General features: G+C 39.5%; 1 protein-coding gene across 1 annotated transcript in view; it reads right to left on the reverse strand.

Moving 5' to 3' along the window:
* The window catches only part of LOC114664663 (probable methyltransferase-like protein 24), a 66,998-nt gene extending 59,800 nt beyond the window's left edge, over window positions 1-7,198 (reverse strand). Inside the window, exon 1 of the mRNA XM_028818857.2 lies at window positions 6,203-7,198. Coding sequence (XP_028674690.1) covers window positions 6,203-6,514 — 312 coding nt within the window. The 5' untranslated portion in view covers window positions 6,515-7,198. The remainder of the gene's footprint in view (window positions 1-6,202) is intronic.
* Between the last annotated feature and the right edge of the window lie 2,937 nt (window positions 7,199-10,135).

The raw sequence follows: 10,135 nt of genomic DNA on the forward strand, positions 1-10,135 counted from the left end.
ATGGATTTTGTTTACAAATAATCTGAATTTTTGGTGAGTAAAATGTTGCGATTTTCCTAAATAATATTGCAAGTTTATGGGTTATTATTGATGTTTTTTATGTGTGTCGCAGCTATAGCTGCAGTGGAAAGGAACTTGTTCACCCCTGGTCTGTCTATTCAATAAAGGCATTTATTGTGGCTACAGGAGTTATCTATCTGCGATGCAACGGCTCTTTATACTGTATTTCTGCATACTAAGATGGTTTTTATAACCATAAATTAGTTTTTGAGGGGCGGGTTGATTCAGACGGAGCACTACTGAAGGCCTAGGTGTGAAATGCACGGTCCGCCACTTATTTTATATTATATATGTATATATATATATATATATATATATAGTGACGGATGGCTGGGACGCCCCTTCAACATTTGGTCCGAGGGAGGAACGCTTGGTGGCAGCCCCCCTGAGTTGTATCGGGGCCACAGGCATGGGACTTTGGAGCTCAGCTTTGTTGGGAGGAGAGAGGGGGAGCTGCATGGCTTAACGAGTCCTTGTGGACTGGAAAGCAGCCACACCAGGAAGTGCAGCCTGAATTAGGTGAATTATCACCTGAAGCACTTCCGGGTGGGCTATATAAGAAGCCAGCAGCCACCACTCCAAGAGCCAGAATCGGGAGGAGTGGTGGTGAAGACCAGTGTGTTTTGTTTTGGTGTATTTACTTTGTGCTTTTGGGACTGTGCTGGGCCTTTGGGACACGGGGAAGACGTGCCCCACAGGTTAAGACAAATCTTTTTGTTTATATTTAAACGTGCCTCCATGTCTCTCTGTACCGGGTTGGGCGCCAATATAGTGCCTTTTCACAATATTTACAGTGCATCTGGAAAGTATTCACAGTGCATCACTTTTTCCACATTTTGTTACGTTACAGCCTTATTCCAAAATGAATTAAATTCATTTTGTTTCTTCAGAATTCTACACACAACACCCCATAATGATGTGAAAAAAGTTTACTTGAGGTTTTTACAAATTTATTAAAAATAAAAAAATTGAGAAAGCACATGTACATAAGTATTCACAGCCTTTGCCATGAAGCTCAAAATTGAGCTCAGGTGCATCCTGTTTCCCCTGATCATCCTTGAGATGTTTCTGCAGCTTAATTGGAGTCCACCTGTGGTAAATTCAGTTGATTGGACATGATTTGGAAAGGCACACACCTGTCTATATAAGGTCCCACAGTTGACAGTTCATGTTAGAGCACAAACCAAGCATGAAGTCAAAGGAATTGTCTGTAGAACTCAGAGACAGGATTGTCTCGAGGCACAAATCTGCGGAAGGCTACAGAAAAATTTCTGCTGCTTTGAAGGTCCCAATGAGCACAGTGGCCTCCATCATCCGTAAGTGGAAGAAGTTTGAAACTACCAGGACACTTCCTAGAGCTGGCCGTCCATCTAAACTGAGCGATCTGGGGAGAAGGGACTTAGTCAGGGAGGTGACCAAGAACCCAATGGTCACTCTGTCAGAGCTCCAGAGGTCCTCTGTGGAGAGAGGAGAACCTTCCAGAAGGACAACCATCTCTGCAGCAATCCACCAATCAGGCCTGTATGGTAGAGTGGCCAGACGGAAGCCTCTCCTTTTAAAAAAGGGCACATGGCAGCCACCTGGAGTTTGCCAAAAGGCACCTGAAGGACTCTCAGACCATGAGAAAGAAAATTCTCTGGTCTGATGAGACAAAGATTGAACTCTTTGGTGTGAATACCAGGCGTTATGTTTGGAGGAAACCAGGCACCGCTCATCACCAGGCCAATACCATCCCTACAGTGAAGCATGGTGGTGGTAGCATCATGCTGTGGGGATGTTTTTCAGTGGCAGGAACTGGGAGACTAGTCAGGGTAAAGGGAAAGATGACTGCAGCAATGTACAGAGACATCCTGGATGAAAACCTGCTCCAGAGCGCTCTTGACCTCAGACTGGGGTGACGGTTCATCTTTCAGCAGGACAACGACCCTAAGCACACAGCCAAGATATCAAAGGAGTGGCTTCAGGACAACTCTGTGAATGTCCTTGAGTGGCCCAGCCAGAGCCCAGACTTGAATCCGATTGAACATCTCTGGAGAGATCTTAAAATGGCTGTGCACCGACGCTTCCCATCCAATCTGATGGAGCTTGAGAGGTGCTGCAAAGAGGAATGTGCGAAACTGGCCAAGGATAGGTGTGCCAAGCTTGTGGCATCATATTCAGCAAGACTTGAGGCTGTAATTGCTTCCAAAGGTGCATCGACAAAGTATTGAGCAAAGGCTGTGAATACTTATGTACATGTGATTTCTCAGTTTTTTTATTTTTAATAAATTTGCAAAAACCTCAAGTAAACTTTTTTCACATTGTCATTATGGGGTGTTGTGTATAGAATTCTCAGGAAAAAAATTAATTTAATCCATTTTGGAATAAGGCTGTAACATAACAAAATGTGGAAAAAGTGATGCGCTGTGAATACTTTCCGGATGCACTGTATATATATTATATATACACAGTACACATATACAGTATGTATATGCAGTATATAAACACATTAGCACCTAGTGCTGCCCAGGTATACACGGGTTAAGGAAAGAAAGCTTTGGTTTGTTTGCTTTTTAAATGGTGACTCTGTTGTTATTGCTAGCTGTCCCATCTGTCATCCACACTGCCCCTTTATCAATATCTCTTCTCTCCTGAGTCAAAAACTTGTTCTTTTTGGGTGTGATTAGTTCCAGAATTGTAGTAACTCCTGCAGGATTATAACTCTGAATTCTGTCATGTCCGAGTCATTCTCTTAGTTCAGGGTGGACAGTTTGTTGTGCTTAGATTATGAAGAAAAACCAACAAAGTAGTAAATAAATAAACAACATCCCTTTGATTTTCCTTTGTGTTGCGCTGCACTTCCACTCTCGATCAAGCTTCACCCAATACCCCCCTCCAAAAGCGCATTATACTCCTTTTATATTATAGTCGTTAGAAGCAGCATGAGGCATTGCCTGGGTAAGTAATGTTAAGCTCTGGTCATTTTGTCTGTTAGTCTGGCTTCATGTGTTTCACTTGCTCTGAGCCAGCAAGTGGCACTAGTGTGCAAACTCTGGCACATAGGAAAATAAAACCACACCGAGACCCCGGGGTCAAAATTTTGGGTTCCAAAGCAACCTATCTTGTCTGTATAGAAAGCAACAGTACACATCTTTAAAAAGAACACGTGTTAGAGTGATCAGAAATTCTAGATTGTCCCAGTATACGCATAAGTGGACTCTTCGATAGACTGGTGGCCAGTCCAGGGCTGCTTTCTGCCTTGGGCTTGCTACTCTTAGGACAGGGTTAACCCCCACTGTGACTGTGAATTAAGTGGGTTTAAGCTTGTGCTATATATGAGCAGTGCTTCTACTCCAAGGTCTTCCTACACTCTTAAAAATGAAGGTGCCAAAACAGTTTTTCACAGTGGTGCCATAAGGGAACCATTTTTGATTCCCAAAATAACTGTCTACATGAAGGGTCCACAAAGAATCTTCATTGGTTTAGATCCATAACATATTCAATAAATAACCATGAATAGACAATAGCAGATCTGTGAAACATCAGTGGGTTCCTGATTGTAAAAGGACTCTTGCTGCATAAAGTCACATTGGCTAAGTTCAGGTTTTCTAGATTTACTAGTGTCCTGACAGATAGCCTACTATATATTAAAAAAGTATGTTTTTTCCACATATTAGGAACCTTTTCATAGCCCAAAGAACCAGTTTAATCTGCAAAGGAACCTTCCCAGAATTAAATGCTTTTGTGTCAAACTGTGGCTCTATGAGAAACCATACAACCCAGTAATGTGCCATTTTAAAACCATTATTTTAAACAGTGTATGTTGTGCAGCTACTCACCCTGGGGCAGACAATGAGCCCAGCAACAATACACGATAACTTCATTACTACATTGAGCCAATGACCACACACGACCCTGAAGACAGACTGGTACATTTAAATTTTCATCTGGAAAAATACCTGAATAACCAAAGAAGACCCTGCGATCATGGAGCTGGGGTCTTCACAAGAGACCTTAAGAAATGATTTGAAATATAAGGTGCATTTCGGGCTATTATTCTGTAATGTTTTTAAATATGACATACTTATACTGTATAGAGGTCACTTTCTGATGTTGACTTCTGAATTAATTAAGCATATGGATATGTTTTATAGCTTTTTAATTGTGCATTTAAAAAGATTAAAAAACATGATTAAATAAAAAGTCAAATATTTTATATTTCAAAAGTCAATACTCCAAAGTTCATTTAGTGCTGGCAGTGTAGCATGGCTGGACTTTTTGTGTTGGCTTTGACAATGGAACACTAAGATCAACTAGATAGATAGATAGATAGATAGATAGATAGATAGATAGATAGATAGATAGATAGATAGATAGATAGATAGATAGATAGATTTCTCCCTGTGGGAAATGCATGAAAAAGCATTACAGAAAAAAAAAACACATTTACAGAAGGGTTTTGAACACACACACACACACACACACACACACACACACACACACACGTAAACTTTTTTAAGGCTCTTCTTTATCTATAAACAGATCTGCTTCAGTGCACAACCCAGTTGGTCAGGTGAAAGAGAAAAAAAGAGAAAAAGAAGAAAAAGGTTAACCATTAGTGAGCCATTAACACCGCCCTGCCCCCACACACCAGTGGCAGCGGACACATACAATGGGAGACAACCCTGCATTTTTTTTTTTTTTTTTACTTAAAAGCTTGTCCTTCAAATAAGATTAAATCTGAGACTGGAAAAATGTGTCACATCTGCCTTGGGCAATGATGCCCAGCCGAAGAGGCAACAGCATAAGTCATATCTGTTTGCAGATGGACGCAGTCTACGAGGTGGAAGGCATTTCAGGTTTGGTGAAAACCCAATTAAAGGATAAAGCTCTGGTCTGTACTTTAGTAAAAGTGTGTGGTTAAGTATAGCCTTCACTACCAGGATAATTACAGTGTGCTGTAAAAAAAAAAAAAAAATAAAATAAAAAAAATGAATAACCCGAAAGGCACACATACCCTTCACCACAGAGGTTTAGAGTTTTGAGCGGCCTTAATAAAACTAAAGGAGAGTCTGAAATTACATGTGGAGAATACCAGAATAAGTGCTTTGTCTTTGGAAAACGTCAGGAGGCAGTTTTTAAATTGTGGTTCATTAATGGGATGATTGCATAACATCTGAAGAGACTTGACATGCCTGGTTATGCCTTATTTTTTCTATTGTTTGTAGATAGATAGATAGATAGATAGATAGATAGATAGATAGATAGATAGAGATAGATAGATAGATAGATAGATAGATAGATAGATAGATAGATAGATAGATAGATAGATAGATAGATACCCAAATATTTTCTTTTCTTACTCATTGAGAACCAGTGATGTATACAGATTGTCTGTCATCAGCAAAGGTGTGTTTGAATCATGTTATGGGAAACAGAGTACAGAAAAAATGTGGACGTCTGTATAATATTATATGAGAAACTCAGTAGGTGCAGACTGCTGCAGCCGCAAGTCATTGGCACACGTAATGGTATAACTACTAGATCTATGGAGAATGAGAAAAGACACTATATATTTACAATTACATTACATTGCAACATACAGGCTTTTCTACTCATATTTTACCATATTCTGAAGAACATAAAAACACCTTCCACCCCAAATTTAAATAAGTATATTTGATTAGTAAGTTTATAATATGCAAATTCAACTTTCAATCTTCTATGAATGAGAACCTTAAACTTTAATATTGCGTCTGTAATTAGTCCATCCTTACCATATTTCTCATAGATAGATAGATAGATAGATAGATAGATAGATAATCGTCTTCACTCAGTCAGGGTTAATATTCCATAACCCATCCATCTATTCACTGAAGCCGATTAAATTAGCCGGCACCTATAACAGGAACTAACCCTGGACAGGGGGTCAGGTCATTTATGGAGTGTTTGGTAAATTATAAAACCTCAAAAACGTCACCATGAAAGACGTCAGACTAACTCGTGGATCACAGTCTGTTGATTTTTTAAAATACATTATAGTCAAGAACATTCACAAACTTTAAAGGTGTAAAAGTAAAAACAGCTAACACGCACAGTGTCAGCATGCCCCGACTCATTTTAGCAACCCTTTCCTCCGAAATCCAACATCCCATCCTCTTACCGTTCGTGTCATATTCTCGTTCTCGTCTTGATAGAGGTGCGGTAAATATTCTGCAGCATCCCCGTGTTCGCCTTCCAAAAATTCCGGACCCCAAGTCTTCGTATCCTGACCAGTGCCGCTCTGGGCTATAGGACTTTCTTTCGGCTTCCAAGAGTTTTCAATGCTAATAATTGTGAAGACAACCCCGTCCTCCGAGAAGCGAGGGGTCCCCGGCGCTAAAATCCCCACGAAAACTTGCAGAGTTAAAAACAGAATAAGAATCAACAGGCAAGCACGCACAATGGCACAGTGCATCCGCCTGCCGGAGCCCATCGTCCACGCATCGCTCCGCTGCAAAATCGTAAACTTTCCCACCAGTCGTCCGATCCGAGAGGAACTCTTGGCAGAAGTTAACAGTCGCGTTTCTCGCCGAGCCGATTCAGTTTTACAAGGGAAACGCGCATCTTCTATTCATTCACCTGTGCTAAGAGATCCGCCTCTTTGTCCCGCACGTTGGATGCTCCGGAGTAAATCTACAAGGCGGGGTTCCTTACAGGAATTTTGGGAGGAGTAAGTATGGAAGTAAAAGAACAAAGCAAGTGAAAGAACGACACATTTTCAAAATGTCATGTTTTTATGTGGAATTCGCCATAGTTACATTCCCGAAGAAACGAGAATGAAAATGAACGGGTAATCTGAAAACGGTTTGATTCATAATTGGCATCTAAAAATTAGGCATCCCTTTCAGAAGAAAAAATAATGCCAATAAAGTAACAAACAAGGTAATTTTTAAATTTTGATGAAGGAAAAATGTGTGTAATAAATGTCTTTTCTAAACTGCATTTCCGATAAAGAGCCGCGAAAAAAACGGATTCCGACCAGGGCATCTGTTTTAAGGCAGAAACGGGAGGTTAGACCACCACACGATCCATTTATGGCCACTCATCCACTTTTACTTCAGTCGGCTTTTTCAAGTACTTTGCCACTAAATGCCAAAGTCTATCCCCGTACTGTTGGGCGCAGGAGCTAAAAATACGACATACCAACACATTGCATGGCACGCGACCTTTGTAACCCACCAATTAAAACTCGCGTACGCGTATCTCAAAAGGAAAGCGCAGGACCAGGGAAAAAAATAGAAATCAACGCGAACACAGGGAGCGTGCGCAACGTTAATAGGTATGTAAGCAGCATTGCAAAGTGAACATGTCAGACTGAAGCAACATGCGTATTTATTGATTTGTTTATTTTAAGCACTTATAAACAACAGAAATAGTTCATTTAAGAGGTCTACAAAATTTTACTTTTTTTGTTCCAAGATTTTCAGGCAAAAATTCCAAAAGCAAATCCAAGAATTCCTTGGTGTGTACCTGGCAGCTGAACTCACTCGGTCAATTAACACCACCTCCACAGCTATGAGGTTGCAACAGTGTCTCCACTTCTTTCTGCAGCTGAGAAAGGGAAGCCTATACCTTCCCCATTCTCATCACATTCTACAGGGAGAAATTCAAGAGTGTTCTGACGAGCTGCATCACCGTTTGGTTTAGGAACCGAAGTGTCTCTGATGACAAGGTCCTACAACGGATAATCAACACAGCAGAAAAGATCATTGGGATCTCTCTGTCCTCCATTAAAGACATCTTTATCAAGCACTGCATCCTTAAAGCCTACAGCATTGTGGAGGGCCATTCCCACTGTCTTGCTGTCCCACTTCCACATGGCAGTACTTTCTGTAGTATCCAAGTCAGTTTAGTCAGGTTTTGCAACAGCTTCTACCCCTTGGCTGTCCGGACTCTGACCTCTGTGCTGCCCCACTGCTGTCAGATCTGCTCTTAGTAGTTTATTTATATGCAGTTTATTTGATAATTTTTCTAATAGTGTTCTTCTTTATTATTAGTAGTTGTCATTATTATTTATAGTATTTATTACTATCTATTTCAATTTATTTATCTATTTCTTTACCTATTATATTTTTAATTACCTATGTATATTGTATTATAGTTTTTTGTCTTACACTTGTTCTGTGTTAATATATAGGTTGCACTACGGTCCTGCAGAACATTATTTTGCACTACTATATGCTACAATAGGGTATATGAGTGGTATCACAATAAAGCCAATTGATGTGATTTGAAAAAGTGAACTTCAAGACTCTTGTTTCAATCCAATTCCTTAAAATAAACTAATATATTTTTCACAGTTTCTTTATAATCTGGATCTTTATTTTTACCTAAAAATGCACAAATTACTTCTTTCAATGATCCGCAAGCCTCTCGTTGCAGGTCATTAATCCCACAATCAAACTCTGCATTAGAAATCACTTTTGTAACATTAGGTCTGGAAACAAATGCACTCTTTCAACTTAGCCTCAGATAAACCTGAAACCTTTGCCACAAATACATAAAACATGAAGGCTCCATCTTTTGATGGGACTTTGACAAACTGCTTCATTAAACCAAGCTTAATATGAAGCAGTGTTAGTAACATTTCATTTGGATCCATTAAGCAAGGTCTGATGAAGTTTTTGTCACCAAGTTGTATCTGTTGTATCTTTTGTCTACACTCTTAAAAATAAAAGTGCCAAAGTGGTTCTTCAGAGGAATGCCAGAGGGGAACAATTTTTAGTTCCCAAAAGAACCATCCACATGAACGATCCAAAAAGAGCTTTTATTTATTTCAATTTATTTCGATATTTATTAACAGATTAAACTAACCGTGAATACATATGTTTTGTGAAATGGGTTCCTGATTTTAAAAGAACCTTCGGTGAATACAATAATTCACACTTAGATCATGTTTTCTTGATCTGTTAGTATCCTATTAGACCAACTACTATAAATTAAAGAGTTCTGTTTTGTTCATATTATAGCACAAAGAACCATTTTCACATGCATAGACACCTTCCTAGAATTAAATGGTTCTTCATCAAGCAAGGGTTCTATGAGGAACCACCCAATCCAGTGAAGTGGCCATAAAGAACCATTATTTTTTAGAGTGTAGGTGGCCATTCCTTCTGAACCCAATCCTTGGCTCTGCTGTCCCACTCACACATGGGAAATTCATGTGCCACAACTGCTGATCCAGTAAGAGGCCTAGAACTTTCAGGTCCACACATATTAACCAGTGGTGCTCTTTGAAGTTAGTTTTCTCAAAGAAAGTTCTCATGGATTTCTTCAAATGCACAGAAGGATCAACAGGTGTTTTTTTACTGTAATGAAGAAGTCAGCCACAATTTAAATTCCCTTATGAACTTTAAGTCACATTGTCTCATTACATACAGAATTTTTAACTTTGTATTTTACCTCCATTTTCATCAGAATACACATGAGCAAGGAATAATTGTCTGAATTAATATAAATGTGACATGGGCAATGCACCGGTCAGATTCTGAACAGTGGTTCAAGTTTTTCATGGCCTGTTTGCACTCTGGACATTGATTTCCTGTGCCAGAGTGAAGTCATGGAAAAGCAAAGACAAGACCACCCAGGAGGCGAGTCTTTTTTTTTTTCTCAGTCAGTGGAGTCTGACACTTTATAAGATTGAATGAAAATGAAGCCACTGATTAGCCTTCCATTCCAATGAATGAGTGTCAATCCATCCCTCTTTGGGAGGCCTCTGCCTCCTACCCAACCTAAAGGAATGCCTATAGAGCTTTTCACAACATTCTAGGGATGAGAAATTCAAAATCTTTGCGTCTTTGAAACCTTTACCACAAATATGTGGTCAACTAAGAAATTACATGTTCTCAAAAATCAAACTAAGATTATTGTTTAACAAATCCTAGCCACCGTGAAAAATCAAACTTCATCTAGCACATGCACATCAGATTAAAATAATCTAGTGCAGAATAAAATAATAACCAACAGCGGAGCCGTGAAATGTGCACACTATTGAAGTATAAATTAGAAACTGTGCGTTGTTTCACCAGTCCAGCATCCTGTACACAGCCATTTT

This window comes from Erpetoichthys calabaricus, chromosome 14, assembly GCF_900747795.2.
Source record: "Erpetoichthys calabaricus chromosome 14, fErpCal1.3, whole genome shotgun sequence".
NCBI lineage: Eukaryota > Metazoa > Chordata > Cladistia > Polypteriformes > Polypteridae > Erpetoichthys > Erpetoichthys calabaricus.